The following is an 18,764-nucleotide window of genomic DNA, read 5'->3' as shown; positions in this document are numbered from 1 at the left end:
AACTGAGTTGGTATTTGGTGTTGCGTTAAAGGGCAGATCAGAAATCGCAATTAATTTGTCAGCTTGAACCTTCTGCTAGGATGTTTCAAAAGCTGCCTGTTTTATCAGGAGCATGACTGAGCGTAAAAGGAGTGGGACTGACATGGCTAGCTCCTACCAGTATCTTGGCTCCATTTTGCTGATTCGATTCTCTGTGACACCTCCCGTTTTTATTAGCAAGTAACTTTTTACCTGCAAATTGGGGCAACAGGGTATAGTAGCTAGAAGCAAAAAAGTTACATAAATGGTTTTCTGCACTGGAACATAACATTTTCACGAGCTTTATCTAAATGAGAAAAATTACAGACCATGTACAAGATAGAATTCTAGGTGGAAAAGGGGAAGAGAGATTGAAAAACACTTGTGAAACTTAGAAGGTTTATTGGCATTTGAGAAAAGTAATAACTGGAAGAAGACAGATTGCAGAAGAAGGAAGAGACTAAAGAATATAGCCATCTTCTAGAGAATATAAATCTAAATCTAGAATTAAGGAATATATAGTCTAAAATATAACTTAGCTGTGATAAATTTATAAATAAGAGTACCAGGTAGGCACAGAGACTTGATGAATGATTTTGACTATATGCAAGGTACCTGTTCAGAGGTTAAATATTTACCCCAAATTGAAGAGATCTGTCAGCATCAGAAAGCTTGTCTGCAGGTACCAAACCCAAGAGTAAGTGTAATCCTGCACTTAGAGGGACTTGGTTTAGAAGGAAGCTGTTTTCAGGCCTGCTGTTGTCATTGTCAATGTGACTAAATATCGTATTTGCTTTAGGAAGTTCTGGAGCATCTGTGCATGCCTGCAAAAACATTGCACTGCAGCAAGTGCCACACAGTCTGCGTTGCTCCTACTGTGCTTCTTGTTTGCGTAATGAAATATCTGTATAAGAATTAGAAGTAGGGTCCTGGTCAAGAAAGGTATGAAAGGTTAGGTTAGATTTAGATCCAAAGAGGAGAAATGACAGAAAGCAGGTGAAAGCAAAGCATGGTTTGTTTTTAAACCACTGGAATGGTATTTGCAATATGTCATGCACCAGGAGTGAGTGGAGTGTTGCTGAAACACTTGTTAATAGGGAAAGATACCTGGAGGAAAGTGGACCTGGCATTGCTACAAAGATGAAGAGTGAATTGAGGCAAGATATAAGTGACAGAGCTGCAGACTGCAGCTTGGGACTGGGTGCTGAGACTTCTTGTATAGATGGTGAATTTTTCGTTGAACATCAAGCCTAACTAGTACTTGCTTTTGTACTTTGATGCTTTTTAGAAGTCTGAGAGAGATTTGACATGTGCCTGTAGGTCTTAAGAGAAGTCTTTATCCTAATGCAAAGCTAGGAGGTATTGAGGGGAAGGAGGGAGTGCTGTGATAATGGAACTGTTAAGTATGTATTATAGCAGAGTAGCTGCAGTAAATTGTCCCGATTGAGGTGTGGAATGTTGGCTAATATGTGGGTGTTGGATTGGTTTGCATGATTTTGTGATGCTGATTAGTTTGTGTGATATATTTAAGTGCCGTTGCCTGACTTAGAGGGTTCTGAGACAGCCTTTGTGGGTTGGCTGGTGTAATCCATTGTGCTATACGGGTTTGTTATACTATATATATATATATATTCTTAATGATTTATGGTTTTCAGTTGAAAATGAGAGCTGGAGGAATGAGTGAATCATCAAAATGGAAAAAGCAGAAGAGATCACCAAGGCCACCTCGCCGTGTAACTAAGGTCTCTCCTGGGACAGAACAGCCAGCAGCCAATGCTGCTAATGCCACAGGTGGGTTGAAATTTGCTTCCAGAGACCAGATAGCATCTGTTCTAGAGCTTTTTTGGAATCTGTCTTTATTTAATTTCTCTTAACATATTGTACAGCTTTAGATATTAATTATCAGTGACTATAGCAATAAAGCACGTCATAGCTTTTCAAGACCAGGAGAAAGAGTTTGAAGGAGACGAAGTACATGTTGGTGGAGGAGAACGTGGTTAAGTGGCTAACTTGACAGCATTTCTTTGCCGCACTGGGACAGTTTGTACAAAAGAGAATGGGGATGTAGAGGAGTGGCTCAGGTTGTGGGAAGCCATGTGGTGTGGAGGAGCTGGAGGGTGCAGCAGGTGCATGGAAGAGGTTGAGGACAAGAGTGCTAGCAAGAGGAGAGCTAAGGGGAGTGGAGCTGGGTAAAAGATTTTCTGCAGTTGGATGTCGCTGACTTAAGTGACACGTTTTTTTCCTGTCCTGAAGGATGTGTGTGGTGGTAACGAGGGAAAAGCAAAGTGTGACCAGGAAAAATATACAGGTGTGAACTGAAGGGTGTGCAGAAACCTAGGTGTCAAGGATGGGTAAATGAACAGATCTCTCACTACGGATGTAAAGACTGAAAGTGTTCACCATGTCAGTCCGTGAAGTTCGAATAAAAGGCTACACTTATTAAAGGGGTAGGGAAGTAATGAGTGTACTTACAAATGTTATTATGTAGGGGAAAAATTGGTTAAGGGAATAGCAGAAATACCTCTAAGGGGATTGTGTGCAGGAAACTAATGGGTATACACATGAATCTTTTTCACATGCTTTGAATTACCCTGCAGAAGTGATACAGTATGTGACTAGTACTGCAAGCTCAAGAATATAATGTTGGGGGTGGGGCTTCTCTATCCTGTTGTTGTGTAGGAGTAAACTAAACAGTTACAACTGGTTTGAACCTTTCCTCTGGATGAGTCTCTGGCTGCAAAGTACTGTGTTTTGTGCACTCTACAATTTGATGGCTCAGACATAAACATTAACAGTGAATGAAAGATGACAGGAAAATTGAAACAATACCTGAGTAAAATACCTAGTTCTGACACTTACTCTGTCACAGGAAACTATTTGGTTCAGTGTGAATGACTCTAAGTGTGTTTCTACACAGCAGAGTTGATGAAAACTAAGGAAATAATAAATGCGATCAAATTGCATATAACTTAGAACTTCCACCCAGATGATAGCTTGTCCCTACGTAAATCATCATTATATTTAGATTTCCAAATAGATACTCAATTTTGTTAAACAGTATTGAAACTCCTGTAATGTTTCACAGAGGAAGTTGAATTGTGTTACAGAGTATGTCATTAACTCTGACCTTGTTGTGACAGTCATGTATTAATTGTGCTTTTTAGGCCAGAATCTTAGCGTAGCAGGTGAAGAAGAAAGGATTGCAAAATTGGTCATATATTCCATCAAGTAACATCCTGCTACTTAAACATTTCCAAAAATCAAGTCAGCAATAAAACACCACTGTGCAAAACCACACACGTCATGTGTAGATACATAATATAACTCTGGTTTGTGCCTTTATTTTACTGTGCTGTGCAAACATGTGGGTTGCTTTTAAAGGAAAGCTTAGATTCTTTGAGCACTATCTCATATATAGAGAAAGTACAAATACTTCACTGCTCTGTTTCAGACCCATTTTTATTTTTTAACAGTTCCATTTGTTTAAGGAGAATTAAAGAAGTATGCCTTGCCTTCCAATCACATTAGAAATTCTCACTTTGAAGGAATGATTAATCCTTGATGCAAGTACTTAAAGTGGTTGTGCCATTATATCAAAGAGCAAAGTACACCATTTGGACTATTTTCAGATTTCCTCTTAATTATATAAACTCTCTGCTCCCTTTATCTAACTGTGAATTACCTTATTTGCTGAGTTTGTTGGATTCCATTTGTTGCATTTTAATTTCAAGAACTGCTAGTATCTCTACTCTTCATCTATTTGATACGTTAATGCTTTTAATGAGAACTTAAAAGAGAACTTTATCTACATTCTCTACATTAATGCATAACTATCTGAGATAGTTTGTAGTATTAAGTAGTAATAAAAGTCATTCTTTGTTGCCATATTCAATGTATGAACTTAGGATTGAGGGACAGAATAGCACTAATCTTTTTGCTTCTGTTTCTCGTCAGCAAGCGGAGTTACTTTCATAGATGCTCCTTCTCCCAGCTCCTCTGGGAGCTCAGAAAATGTTTCATCTGTGGTCAGCCCTACTACAGACAGTGGATTGGAGTTGTCCTCACAGACTACTTCCAAGGAAGACCTGACAGATTTGGACCAAGTCACTTCTTTGGGACTTAATGCAGGAATGCCTTCAAATGAGGCCAAAGTCACTGAAAATCAAAATCAGCCTGAACCTCAGGTACATGGATATAACTTAATAAAGAAAAGTTCAAACTGCCAACATAATCAGTTGTGGATTTAATACACTTACTCTCTTTCTAGCTCTGTTTTTGGTCACGGTGTTTATATTCTATTTCAAGGCTTAGAGTCAGAATAAAACATCCTTCATTGTAAGTGATTGGTAAATTCACAACCATTCATTCTTTGTTTTCTCTTGAGACCATCCCCATCGGCTCAGAAATTATAACTGCGCAGCGCATCAATGCACCTGTGTATCTAGTTGTACTCCTGCCAACACCATCAACCTTAATTAAAGGAGAAACTGTTAGAGGGAATTATAGAAAAAATCTGCAGGAGAACTTGTTTACTATCTTCAGTGAAATTTTTTTCTTGAGTTTGTAGAAATTCAGCTGTTTGTTTGTGCATTGTTGTTGCCATGAAAAGTAACCAACCTTGACCAAGGCATTTGTCAGGAAGTTTTCCTCCATGTTGTCTCCACTTCCCCTGCAACAGCAATATTATTGAGAGGATGGGTTAGAGCTTCAGGGAACCTTTCAGAGCTGCCAATATTTTGAATTGTAAAAATGCTAAGAAGACATAGATTGAAATAGTGTGCTGAAATTATGTAGCATTTAAAACAAAAAAATGGGCTAAATCCTAACTTTGGAGGCAGTAAGAACTGATAGGAGTATCTTCAAAATAAAGTTGTTAGTCTCACAATGTAGAGTTATGTAAAACAGATGAGAATTACTTAGAAGTGAAAGGACAAAGAGGGCTGCGGCTTATCTAGAGGCACTCTTTTCTCTTAAATTTTATTTTCTTGCTCTACTTCCATGAACAGCCTGTGTAGTTGTAATAGTTTTGAATGAACCATGAACAAGTAAGCCTTTCTTTTAGTTTATCTAGTACTTGTTAACTGGTGGTTTGCTTCTTTCTTTCTGAAATGACGGATATCAATGAAGAATGAAAGTCTGAAGGAGGAGAAGATCCAGTCAACTTCTGTCGAGTCTATCCCTGAGGTCCTAGAGGAGTGCACACCTGTAGCAGAGCATTCTGACTCTGCCTCGGTTCATGACATGGACTACGTAAATCCCCGAGGAGTACGTTTTACGCAGTCTTCCCAAAAAGAAGGTGAGAGGCAGGCAATGTTGCTTAAAAGCCTTTCTTCTTTCCAGTAGTTTGTTTCACTTTCTGCTAAGAGGGTATAAGCTCCTGTTCCTCATCTGATCTGTAACAATTTCATTTGTAATGCCTGTTAGGCACCTGCAAAAAGCAAAGGCAAAGTTAATAGTGGTAATGTTTCTTTTTATTTTAGGAGCAGCGCTGGTCCCATATGGACTACCGTGTATTAGAGAGCTGTTCCGCTTTCTTATCTCACTCACCAACCCCCATGATCGGCATAACTCTGAGGTGATGATCCACATGGGGCTGCAGCTGCTAACTGTTGCCCTGGAGTCAGCACCCATTGCAAACTGCCAGTCCCTTCTGGGACTTGTGAAGGAGGAGTTGTGCCGGCACCTATTTCAAGTGAGTCTGGCTTACGCTAGCGTTACATGTGGTACTGGGGAGTCGGATACTTATTTGCATCGAAGAGTCTACTGGAATTTAGTATTCTGAAGTTTGGTAGGTCTCAATCTTCAAATAAGCTCTCTGCTGCATTGCAGCAAGACCTCTGAATTGCACCAGTGGAACGGTGCTGTTGCAAAGTCAGAGAGGTCATTGTGTGCTATTTTCTTCAGACCAGGGCCAAGAAGGAGTAAGGTGATTTGAATGAATTGCTGCTTACTGTGGGATAACACTGTTTTGTGGTATAATTGGTTGCAGATGCAAGTTACCAGCTAAGTAGTAGACAGAACCTTTGGAGAACCAAGCTATTAATTGCACAAGGGCCGTCTCAGAGGCATGTCTTCTCCCAGGCTCTTTCACCTCTAACAGAATCTATGGGTGTGGGAAAAGAACTTGTAGGAAAGTGCTAGCAGAAGCAGAAAGGAATTAAGCGTATTTATTGTCACTAGCAAAAAGTGAGATCAGGAGGTTGAATAATGGATTGGGTTTTGGAATATCATTCCTCTGGGAGGCAAAGTGTTGATCTCAAGGCTGTTGCAAGCGATTCCTGCAGTGCCACAATACTTCTACTTAACTAACCTTTGTAATTCTTAAAGTTATATTTTTCTTTCTTGTTCAGCTACTGAGTGTTGAACGGCTCAATCTGTATGCAGCTTCCCTCAGGGTATGCTTTCTTCTCTTCGAGAGCATGAGAGAGCATCTGAAGTTCCAGCTGGAGGTGAGTTTTTTGAGTTTCACAAGTTTTGCTGAGTGTCTAGCAATTGTTTCTTAGACTTGAGTTAAATGCACATAGCTAGGCAGTAAGATACAGACTAAGTATCAGTTTGCCTTTGTATAAATGACTCAGTGGGTTATGGGTAGGCTGTATAGGCCATTTCTTGTTGGATAATAACATGTCTTTGAGACTGGTGTACTGCATTGCTCGCTTGCATGCTGTTTAATTAGAATGGTAAACCGAGGTGCACTGAATAGCAGAACTATTTGAAACCTTTCTACAACCTCCTTCAGAATGAGCCATCATTAAAGATGGAGCACCATGTGGGAAAATGAAGCTTAAATCTATTTCTATAGTCCTCAAAACTATTCACTGTCCTGCTTTCTTCTTTTCTTTCCTTAAACTGAGCTGCCCTATATTTCTGCCAGATGTATATCAAGAAGCTGATGGAAATAATCACTGTGGAAAACCCAAAGATGCCCTATGAAATGAAGGAGATGGCTTTGGAGGCCATTGTTCAGCTGTGGAGGATTCCCAGTTTCGTGACCGAGCTCTACATTAACTATGACTGTGACTACTACTGCGCCAACCTCTTCGAAGAGCTCACCAAGCTGCTCTCCAAGGTGCTGAACCGCGGCTGGGGGCTGCTGGACCCAGCAGGTTGGAGGGAGAGGAGCAGTGAGGGGCTGGGGTGTCGAAGAGGAAGCCAGTAACTCAAAACAAGGTTCAGCACAGATACAACACTTTCAGAATGGGAGTGGTCAAAAGATTCAGGGTAGGTAGTTTGTAGATGTGAAGAGCCCATTTAGCATTTGGAAGCAGAGAGAAAAGAGTAGCCATGATGCTTTAATAATGACAGAGTACATAAACTGTTAAGTATATGCTAGAAGGTTCTGTGTGAAAAGTTTAAGGTGTTCTATTACGTGCTTTAGGCTTCCCCAACTTGTTGGGGAAACTTCCATCCTCCACTGAGCATGTAGTAGCTTTCCAGTACTTAAAGGGGGCCTACAGGAAAGATGAGGGACTGTTTATCAGGGATTGCAGTGATAGCACGAGGGATAATGGTTTTAAGCTGACAGAGGGGAGATTTGGATTCGATATCAGGAAGAAATCTTTTACTGTGAGGGTGGTGAGACACTGAAACAGATTGTCCAGAGAAGCTGTGGATGCCCCATCTCTGGAGGTGTTCAAGGCTAGGTTGGAGGAGGCTTTGATCAGCCTGATCCAGTGGGAAGTGTCCCTGCCCATGGCAGGGGTTGGAACTGGATGATCTTTAAGGCCCCTTCCGACCCAAACCATTCTATAATTCTGGTGAGAGGGGCATAAAAGTTGACTAATAATTATATTTTATTTCCCAGAATGCCTTCCCAGTTTCTGGACAGCTGTATACTGTCCATCTGCTGTCTCTGGAAGCGTTGCTGACAGTGATAGATAGCACTGAGGCACATTGCCAGGCCAAAGTGCTGAGTAACATACTTCAACAAGAGAAGGAAGTTGTCAAATCCAGCCCAGAAACCATGAACAGCTCCAAAGAAATAAGTGATTGTAAGACCATTTCCTTTGATATTTTGATGTTGGGCTTAGTCTTGTGCTAAACTTGCAGATCTCATTTTGGTAGCTGACATAAGCTCCTTAAGTATGTTTTCAGACTTCCTGATGCATGTTTTGTAACTACGCACTGATGTCAATAACCTTCCTATTTATAAACTGTATAAGTATTAAAATGTACCCCTCATTAAGCTTTATATAAAAGCCATGTCAAGACCGGCAGTTACAACAGAAGGGGAGAGTATGCCATGGGATTCATGTAGACAAAATACTGAGGATATTGAGGAATCACAGTTAATGGGGGGAACTCCTTTGAACGAGCACATGTTTGATTTAGAGTGATTAGTTCATTATTTCTCTGTTTGTAGCTTTTCCTTGGCTTATGGGTTTATTTATGTGTGGGTTGTCTGGTTCTGTTTGTTTGTTTGTTTTTTAACTTTTACAGATAATGAGAGAGTACTCAGTGAAGGAAAACCTTCCAGTGCAGTCTCAGAGCCAGCTGGGGCATGCCCTCCCACCAGTGGTTGCCTTATGGCTGACCAGATGAAGGAAGGCTGCATGGAATTGCAAGGAGGAAGCGAGGCAGGTAATAGTCTCTACAGTATCCTGATGTTCTGAGTGTGTAGATGGTTAGAGAATGGTGCTGACATTCACTGACTGATCCTGCTATACTATAGACTGGTGTAGCTGGTTTGTGTTCAAAATTAGGAGGAGGCATGTGACGAATATTTGTTTGTTATATGTGCACTAGATATGCCTACTAACTGTTCATTTCCTTTGTGAGAGGGTAGCTTTGGGGCAAAAGCATGTGAAATTCATACCACTGTTTAGCATTTTTAAGGCAGTCAGGGGCTCTCTGTGGAATTGGTAATGTAGGCAGTCAAAATATCCAGAAAATTAAATCTTGTGGATGTGTGAAATAGTCCAGGGCAAGAAGCTACTATGCAATTATGCTGAAGAAAATGTGGGTGAGAGGAATGTAATAATGGTGCAGTAGGAGTGTGATTGACATTTGCAGGGCAGCACACTGCAGCAAGACTTCGTGACTGAAAGCTATGGTAGGACACTGTGGTGGGCTGAGTGCTGCTCTGGGGATAGGTTTGACTGTAATGATGCTTTGTTCCTCTAGGTGAGAAGAGTATCCCTAGGAAGCCTACTCGATTTTCTTGTGTCCTTCCAAGCCCTCAGGAACTTATGCAGATTAAGAACAAAAAGAAGGTATGATTTGGAATATACTACAAATGGATCTTTGAATGTTCTCCTTGTTTCCCTCTCATGTGGCCTTTGCATGACTGGTCATATCTTGGAAATTTTGACTTCCAGTCTCCGCTGACATGAGCTAGACGATCACTGAAGATCCTGCTACACTGTAGAGACAGCAGTGATTATTATCTGTTCTGGTTTAGTTGTGCTAGAAGTTGCAAAAGGTGTTGAGGAAATTCTGAGGAAATTTATAAGCTAGGCCCATCTGATTTCTGGGTTTAAAAGATGCTGGATCTAGTTTGTGATATATTGAGGTTATCACATACTTTCATCAAAAAGGGCAGATTCCCTACTGTTATCAAACCTGTAAATGGGGAGTGTACCAAGAGGCCTGTAGGAGAAATCAACAGTCTAGCCTGTTGTTCCAATTTATTTATTCCCATGTCTGCTTTGTCATAAGGATGACTGAAAAGATTGTATTGATTGTGGCAAAGCCGTTCTTTGTCTAGATGTCTGTTTCTTTAAACCTCATTAATCCAAGTTTTAGTCTAAACTTTGTACAGCTTTTCCATTCCCTGAGTGGTTCCAGTCTAGGTCTAGTGTTGACAAAGGTGCTCCATGCTGACGGTTATGTATTTATCTGCTGGTTTATGTCAAACATCAAGTACTGGCCTGTTTGTTCACCTCCAGAGACGGCGGATGAATATGATATCTAAAGTCCCTACGAGTTACATGATACTGTTTTAGGTTTGGGGTTTTTCAGTTGATTGCTTGGGGTTTTTTTAATTTGTGTTGTGGGGGGTTTTGTCTGTTTTCATTCACAGATGTTATTTGTACAGATTTTGTTCTCTTTGCACAACATATACATGAGGTAGTTATGTTATTTAGGAAGTGATAGTTTGCTAAATTTCAATTCTGGATGAAACATGAGTTACCGTAGTAGTTGTGGAGTAAGGAGTCGGATGATATAGTGAAAAAATAAATTAATGTCTTTGAATGATTCAGTGGTGGTAAAGACAAAGGTTTTTGATTTGTACCTGATTTAGACTTCTGATTTCTCTCTCCAATGTTTTTATTTTACATTATTATAAGGGAGCAGTGGTCATATTTGTTTAAACTTACTTAAACAAAAATAGTGAAGGAAGTACAACAGATCTCTATTGCCATACTAATCTGTGCTTTCTGATCCCATCTGTCAATCTCTGGATCTGAATGTAATTTAAGGCAGTGGTTTCTTTATAGGAAGTCTGCTGCAGTACTCGCGAATTTGGTTCTTTACCTACAACAAAATGCTGCGGTGGAATAATGCTAACTGACTTCCCAAGCCACAAAGATGATGTGGAGGGAATTGATGGTCAGCACAGTCTTCAAAAGAATTTCTAAGAAATAAATATTTATTTAGCTACTGTTTAATTTGTAACCATTTGCTTTGCATTAAATTTAGCTTTCGTGGCAGCTTTTCTGATAGACTTTGTGTGAAAGTCCATTGTTGAGAAGGGAGCTTGCATAGTGTTTCCACTGTTTTAGCTGAAAACATCTGGTAATGCTGTAGCTTTACTGTCCTGGAAAACAAGGTTAGAAGAAATAAAGAGCACTGCCGTTTCCTTAAAGAAAGTTCCAGGTGGCCCTAGAAGAAAGGTCGTGCCTTGCACTACAGCAGAGGACAGAAAGATGTTAATAAATCTCTGTTTAGTTTGCTAAGGCAAAATGTTTTCCTGACCCTAAATCCTGCTAATGGTTTCATCCTGAGCATGTAAACAGGGCACAGAAAGCATTCAGCTTAAGTAATGTGGTTGCTGACATGGCACCATGTTCTGCTTCCTATAACCTCTGTAGTGCTAAACGTTACAACAGCTGGAAGGAGGAAAAAAGCTAGATAAAAGCAGAAAACCAATTATGTGTCAAGTGGAAAGCTTCCTTTGATGTTTCCTAGGGTAATGACCAAAAGCTCAGAATCATAGGACTGACGTGATTATACACACAGTGCAAACTGCCAGCAATCTGGTCTGCTTTCAGGTTGTTTTACAAAGTATAACCAGTCCATGGAATACTCTCGGGCTTCAGTTACAGGACTTACAGCTGAGCAGAAATGCTGCTAGCATTATACAGTCCCTTCGAGCCTGTTATATCAGGGCGGCACGTGGTTGTTAGTTTGTTATGCCCTTACTGGGTTCTTATGCACTCCATGCTACTTCTGAGTCTGTGTTTCACTGCCATTTGAGGATGTTCACACAGGCAGGGGAAGCAGAAAACAGAGGGCTGGTGGCTTCTGAGGTACTGAGAAGCCCAGGGGAGCTGGTAATCATGATGGTCGTGAATTTAGTTCACTGGGTCATCACTAGCAGTTTGATCGTGATAGGAGCTAACAGGGAACTGACATTTATTCTAGTGCCTTAGTAAAGTTCATACATTTGTTTGTGCTTTTGGTTTTTCTGAACACTACCAAGAACATTCGGTTAACCCTTTCTTAGCCAGGCCTCTTGTTACAGTGTGACTGGGATACAGCGTAGTTTTCTAAAATAAGGATGAAGCAGAGCAGAATAGTTGACTTCTCTTCAAAATCAAAATTGCACTGGCACTTCCTAGCCTACGGATAGCCTTGTCATGCTGCAGTATCAGATGTTCCTGAGACCATGTCTCACTCGCAGAACGTTTTCTGGTTCTTAGTTTAAGCTTTTGCACCACTGCTTGCTTGCATCTGTTGAATAAATGCCAAGGATTCTTGCTATGTGTCTCCTGCCAGTGAGGTAGAGTACAAGAGCCTGGAGCCAATAGGGTCAGAAGAGGGCATGGGGCAGTTGGGAGAGTTGATCTTGTGACATATCTGGGGCTCATCAGAGATCTTCCCCTGCTCTGTTTACATACTAGAGCAGGTGAGGCATTTGGGGTAGCAGAGCTTACTGCTCAGTGACATGTCAAAACTTTTCAAAGATGGCAGCTCATGCTTGCTCTGTCCACTATTATTTGTTAGTGAATACTTGTGATGAGTGAAGGTTTTCTGGCCTAGGTTAGCCTTGCTGGATTGTACAGTACAACAAACTTGATCATACTGAGGTTGATCTGTTTTCTGCTTTGCTTTTCATTCAAATGCAAAGAACAGTCTAAAGTAAGAAACGTACTTCAAGCTTGTAATTATCAGAATGTCCCTTTCAGCTCCTGATAACTGGCACAGAGCAGTTCAATCAAAAGCCAAAGAAAGGGATACAGTTTCTGCAAGAGAAAAACCTTCTTGCCACCCCTATTGACAACAATGAGGTGGCCAGGTGGCTACGTGAAAATCCTCGCCTGGACAAAAAGATGATTGGGGAATTTGTGAGTGACCGTAAGAACATCGACTTGCTGGAAAGCTTTGTTGGGTGAGTGTCTTTACGTGTATCTTTAATCACAGAGGGATGAAAGTTGAGAGCTCACTGAAAGAAAAGCAGTAGAACAGTAGTTGCTGGAGGCATGGGATGTGTATAACTTGGTTCTCTACACTATGCCTAAATTCTATGCATCTCTTGCGCACAGTAACACCGTAGATACATATAGTAGTGTGGTACTCAAATTCCTTTCAGTAGGAGCAGTCTCTGTGAAGACTGGAAAGGTGATTGCATACATAATCACCTGAAGGATTGTTGGTATTTCTTTTGTCTTAACCCTCCCCTTTTTACTCTCTGTTTTCTGTGAAGTTTCTTATTCTGATGCTGAAACAAACAAGGTTTTACTCAGTAAATTTTCTCCTACCTTTCCCATCCCATTTCAGTTTCTCATTGCATTTTATTCCTCTTGCAGGACTTTCAGCTTCCAAGGTTTAAGGCTGGATGAAGCTTTACGACTTTATTTAGAGGCCTTCAGATTACCAGGAGAGGCACCTGTAATCCAGAGACTGTTGGAAGCCTTCACAGAACATTGGCGGGTGTGTACTTGATGGGCAGAAAGGTCAAAGCTGCAGTCTGTCTTGAGCATCTGCTTGCCACAATGGACATGTCAGGTCAAACTGCCTACATAATCTTACTGTGCACTGCAGGCAGCAGCATTTGTTTTGTAGGAGATGGCAGTGGCACATAGATTTCTAGGGTGCTTTTGGGAAACTGGAGCCAGAGCCTGTTTTTTTTGTTTGTCCCAGAAATTATTCACTACTATGGGTAGGAAAACGGCTGTCTTGGGTTGCTGATATCACTGTTCCTGTAAGAGTAATTTGTGCATACATTTGCCTTTCAGAAATCAAATGGGTCCCCATTTGCTAATAGTGATGCCTGCTTTGCCCTAGCCTATGCAGTTATTATGCTTAACACTGACCAGCACAACCATAACGTCCGCAAGCAGAACGTCCCCATGACTCTGGAGGTGGGTGTTACCGGTGTAGGCATCTGTCTTCTCTGATTTTGATAGCAATGTAGTACCTTTTTTTTTTTTTTCAATGGCATTCTCCTCTTTTTATTCCTGGCATTCATCGCTTAGGTATGTAATAAGCTGGTGTGCAGCACTGAAGTTGAATACAGTTGGAGAGGGGAACTGTGGGCAAGGGGCAGTCTGAAGAAATACAAGCTTAGCAGGCAACTTGCAAGTTCATCAAGAGACTTGTGTATGTGTGAACAAACTGTACCCTAAACATAGTAAGACCGAGAAGATTGTTGAACCACTGTGTGCTTCTAGAGTTCAAATCCTCTGAGTGTCAGTCCAGTCGTACAGATTTGTCATTCTGATGTCCAGCCTCAGCTAAGCATGTGTCATGTTGTGTCTCAGTTCTTTCCTTGTGAGCAGGGAGAGGGGTTGCTGCACACTACTGCCACTAAGAGTAGCATTAGTCTTTGCACTTTAGGTTGGATGTTGAAAAACACAAGAAAATCTTTTCTGGTCGTATGAAAAAAAAGTGGACTATTGCTCTTAGCCAAGCAATTAAAGCTGGAGATAGTAGAAATTAATGTTGGTGTAACTTTTTTTCAGGAGTTTCGGAAGAACCTGAAAGGTGTGAATGGAGGCAAAGACTTTGAACAGGACATACTGGAAGACATGTACCATGCCATCAAGTAAGAATCAGCCTGTCATCTCCTTGTATGCAGAGAGCAAACTAGAGTTGTTTGGTGTGTGACACCTCTGGAGAGTATGGAAAGAGACTCACCTGATCATGTTTGCCTCAAACCAACTTCCAGCTCCATGTGAGGCTGTAGTAACAAGCCTGTTGCAGTGATTGCACTGGCTTGTATCTTTGGATTCTTGCCATGGTATTTTAATCCACAGATCTTAAGCTAAAATTAAAAAATTGTTCTATCAACATATGGAAGAATAGCTGAGCAGGACCAGCACATGTGAAATGCTGTATCTGAGAAGGCTCTGCTCCCCAGACCAGGCCTTTAGACTTTTTAAGAACTTTTTAGGTAGTGCTAGAGATAGCATCTCATCCCCAGATGGCACTGGTACCCTGACATAACATGTCCAGGTCTCAGTTTCATCTGTTCTGCTTTTGAGCTCTTTGTATGAGGCTGCTGTCTACAGCAGTCTCTTCTGCCACCCCAGAAGTTCTTGGCGCACTGACCAGTATTTGAGAATTCCTAATAGCTGAGACCCTGTAGTGCACAGACCAGCTCTTTGGGGGGAAGCTTTAATAATAGCTCAGAAATCTAGCCTATCAGTAAATCCAGACCCAGCCAATTTGAAGCTGAGAGGATTACATCTCTGAGGAGGCAGTATATGACTCTAACTTTCAGCTGGTTCCAATCTGCAGTGGCAGGCACTGGCTCAGGCTGGAAGCAGGGCAGTGGGATTAGGCTGTCTCTCCCTTTTGAGCTTTCTCAGGGAAGATGGTGATGCTGCCTGTACTGAATATTCAGCAATTCTTCAAGAAGTAACTCTGGCCTACAAATGAAGCTCTAGTTTTGATTGGCCTCTCTGCCTGAGGGCAGTTTTGAGCAGTACCCTGGGAATATCCCCACATTGTTCAGTTATCTAGTGCCTCTGTCCCAGTCTATTCTCCTTTATCCTCCCTTCACCAGATAATTCAGCTTTTTCAGTAGGTTCTATAGCTAAAACAATTGATGTATTATTTCGGTATTGCTCCATCTCAGGTAGATTGCCCCAGTGTCACACTTAAGATTGAGGAACAGTTTGTTTTCTTTGTATTATTGGAGGTGGTAAATCAGACTTGTAATCTTTCCAGGGCAGTGCAGGATCTCAGCGTTTTGCTTTTGAGCACAATTTCATTTCCTGAGACTTTCCAAATAAACCCATTCACTTGCTTCTGTTACTATTAATCAAATACAGATTCTTAGAAAAAATACACTACTGGCTGCAAACATTTTCCTATATAACTGTAGTAATGACTGCTCTTGTCAAAATACGCAGACATCTGAAACTAAGAGTTTATTTCTTCTGCATAAATCAAGAAGTTTTTTTATAGTTATTGTGAGTACACGAAAATTGCTTCTTTGGCGACTGAAGCACTTTATTTTTTTGATTGCTGCAGAAAGACATTGACTTTTCAGATTGGCTGCAATCTACTGTTGTTAGTAGATTTGAGATTCTTGTTCAATTGGTCATTTGCAGAGGGTTCTCTCTTGTGCAGTGTTACCCAAGTCTAGGAAGTATGTATTTAGGCTTGATATATTTTAATGCCAAGCAGTACTTGCAATCCCAGGTTAGTCAGAATTGTTTTATTATTGTATACCTTTAATCCAATTAGAGTAAGGAGCTGTGGTACCTTGGTTATGAATCACTCACCATACATTTGGTTTCTTGGTTTATGTTTAATTTTGTACTGCTTGGCTTTCTGATATTTGATTTTGGCATAGCATGAATATTTGCATTATTCTTACACAGTTAAGAAGTATTCACGTTGACTATTGATTGCGGTGGTATAACAATTCAGATTTTTTTTTCATCCGGGAGTAATGAGATATACAGAGCGCTCTGATGGGGAAGGAGTCAGGAGAGAGGGCTGAAGCTGTGTCAGTGTGCTGTCCAAAATTTCCTTCTATTTAACTGCAGTATACGTTGCATTTTGCACTTGCAGTGTTAGGTAGCTGCTTCTTCAATACTATATTTACATGGTTGCTGCTGACAGCCACCAGACTCTATATGCAGTGTGTCAAAAAGAGCCTAGGAAAATAGAATGTTTCAGGAGCTGGCAAACTCACTCCAGAGTAGGAATCACTTAGCTTTGGGACCATGTAATGAAAGGCACTCTGTAAATGTTAGTTTTGGCTCAGAGTGAAAAATTCAACCTTTCTGGCTTCCTCCCTTGTAGAAATGATGAGATAGTGATGCCAGAAGAACAGACGGGCCTGGTGAAAGAAAACTATATCTGGAATGTCCTGCTACATCGTGGTGCAACTGATGAGGGAATATTTCTCCATGTCCCTCCTGGAAGCTATGACCATGATCTCTTCACCATGACATGGGGGCCAACCATTGCAGCACTTTCTTATGTTTTTGACAAGAGCTTAGAAGAAGCAATCATCCAGAAGGCTATCTCTGGTTTCAGGTAACTCATGCATTCATGAGGACCCGGGAGAGTTAGAAATGTGGCTGTAGTCTCCCGTTTACCAGCTAGAGACATCAAAGTGAATATCCAACTGTTACTTTTCCTGGCAATTGAAGAGCATTTTATTGTGACCTACGATCCTTCAGTTTTATTCTGTCATTCGTCCCATCTTGGCCTCTGTTGGTTGCTACTCACTGTTTGGCTTGACAGCTGTGTTGTAATAATTCAAAGTCCCTGGCATATGTATTTTAAACTCCATCCTTATTACGTTTAAAAGACCTGCTGGCATAGCTGTGCTGCTTAGAAGTGAGGGGAAAAAATTCCCTCTTTACTTGCACAGAGATGCTGGCAAAATCCCTGTATATGAACAAAACCTCTTGTGCATGAGGCATAGCTGCAGCTGAATGGGGTGGTTCTTTTTTTCTTTTCTTCTTTTCTTCTTTTCTTCTTTTTTTCTTTTTTCTTTTTCCTTTTTTCTTTTTTCTTTTTTCTTTTTTCTTTTTTTCTTTTTTCTTTTTTTCTTTTTTCTTTTTTCTTTTTTCTTTTTTCTTTTTCCTTTTTTCCTTTTTTTCTTTTTTTCTTTTTTTCTTTTTTTCTTTTTTTTTCTTTCCCAGATGACCAATATTCAAAAAAACTTGCTGTCTCTGAGAAACTCTGTTAATATGCTGCTGTAGTGTCATCTCTTGGCAATGAGTTCTTTGACAGTACCACCAATCAGAGCAGCTCTCTCATGTCAAGACAGGAGATTAGGTATATTGGCTCAGGTGCAAGTGACTCGCTTCTTGGAATTGATCCTTGTATCAGCACAGACAAATACCAGGATCTGTGGTTGAGGACTGAGGTTATTTGAGAGATAATAGTAGACTTCTGTACATCTGCATTCATTATGAGTAGGTGGAGAGGGGGGTCTAAAATATCAACAGAAAAGTTCTCTGATTTGCTGTCCTGTAGGCAGACTTGTCTGTGCAGACTTATTGAATTATTTTCTGTTTTCTTCTTTCCCCAGGAAATGTGCAATGATTTCTGCTCACTATGGCCTTAGTGATGTGTTTGACAATCTCATAATTTCTCTGTGCAAGTTTACAGCCCTCAGCAGTGAGGTAAGTTTTCAAGGAGGGGCAAGAAGCATGGCTTTTAGTATATTGGACTTCTCTTCCTCTGTTAGGCAGTAATATTTGCTTATTTTAGTTATCACTGTAACTGTAGGTATCTATCAGCCCTTACCCAGAGTTTTCTGGAGGAGACAATGAAAAGCATGTAGTGAAGTAGGACTTTCATAGGACAGGTTCAAATATGCAAATTGCCTTCTACTTACTCACAGGTGTCAGTTTGTGTAGAGCAGAATGCCATGGTGCAGAAGTGTTTATTCCACCTACTTGATCTGAGGAGATTTAGATCTACCTGTGATCAAGACAGTGATCATCCATGATCCCAAGCAAGTTTAAGCATTTCAGCTATTTAGTTAGAGGGCTCATGCAGTGCCAAGAGGGACTGTTTGTCAGCTGTTCTTCCAAAGTGTGGGGGCTGTGCATCCACCCAGTGCAAGAGGCAGAAAAGCAAATGCTTTGAGTTGTCACTTGCTGCATGGACTTTGGTAATAAGATCAGCTGTTAGCCCTGCTTTTGGCAGGCCTTAAAGGGTTTTTCTGTAGATTTTACTGTGAGAATAAACTCAAGCTACAGTGGTTGGTGTAAGCTTTTTTTTGCCCAGATCTGTTTGTGTGTTACAGCACTGCTCTGAGAACCAGTACAAGACCCACAGTGAGCAGAATAGAATTGCCACATACGCAAAAATAGGGAAACAAGATTGCCCAAGACTCAAAGCATAGGAGTATAAAGGCCAAGACAGGTGATTTTTTTTTTTTAAAACATCCCTTCAAGGGATAGCAGAAAGGGAACAGTCCTGCATATTAATCCATTTGATGGAATTAGGCTTCAGGGAAATGGAATTGTTTGGACTGGGTGTTCTATATCACTTGCATTCTGGCATTTGTTGCAGTGAAAAAGTACTAGGCTGACTGTTAAAGGACAAAAAAAGTGCCAAGTGTTGGGATTGCTTTAGATTCCCTCTTCCTCCACAGTTCATAA

General features: G+C 40.8%; 1 protein-coding gene across 6 annotated transcripts in view; it reads left to right on the top strand.

The window, feature by feature from the left end:
- GBF1 (golgi brefeldin A resistant guanine nucleotide exchange factor 1) overlaps positions 1 to 18,764 on the top strand; it is a 109,108-nt gene that overhangs the window by 75,667 nt on the left and 14,677 nt on the right. For all 6 annotated transcript variants that reach the window (XM_069864261.1, XM_069864260.1, XM_069864258.1 and 3 more), the window contains 15 exons: positions 1,674 to 1,809; positions 3,973 to 4,202; positions 5,146 to 5,314; positions 5,499 to 5,710; positions 6,369 to 6,467; positions 6,893 to 7,087; positions 7,823 to 8,009; positions 8,458 to 8,598; positions 9,142 to 9,230; positions 12,369 to 12,571; positions 12,990 to 13,113; positions 13,419 to 13,544; positions 14,145 to 14,227; positions 16,441 to 16,677; positions 17,684 to 17,777. In XM_069864261.1, the coding sequence (XP_069720362.1) occupies positions 1,674 to 1,809; positions 3,973 to 4,202; positions 5,146 to 5,314; positions 5,499 to 5,710; positions 6,369 to 6,467; positions 6,893 to 7,087; positions 7,823 to 8,009; positions 8,458 to 8,598; positions 9,142 to 9,230; positions 12,369 to 12,571; positions 12,990 to 13,113; positions 13,419 to 13,544; positions 14,145 to 14,227; positions 16,441 to 16,677; positions 17,684 to 17,777 (2,325 nt within the window). The remainder of the gene's footprint in view (positions 1 to 1,673; positions 1,810 to 3,972; positions 4,203 to 5,145; positions 5,315 to 5,498; positions 5,711 to 6,368; positions 6,468 to 6,892; positions 7,088 to 7,822; positions 8,010 to 8,457; positions 8,599 to 9,141; positions 9,231 to 12,368; positions 12,572 to 12,989; positions 13,114 to 13,418; positions 13,545 to 14,144; positions 14,228 to 16,440; positions 16,678 to 17,683; positions 17,778 to 18,764) is intronic.

The sequence above is a fragment of the Phaenicophaeus curvirostris genome, chromosome 9 (genome assembly GCF_032191515.1).
Source record: "Phaenicophaeus curvirostris isolate KB17595 chromosome 9, BPBGC_Pcur_1.0, whole genome shotgun sequence".
NCBI lineage: Eukaryota > Metazoa > Chordata > Aves > Cuculiformes > Cuculidae > Phaenicophaeus > Phaenicophaeus curvirostris.
This window is presented reverse-complemented; position numbering and strand designations above follow the sequence as displayed.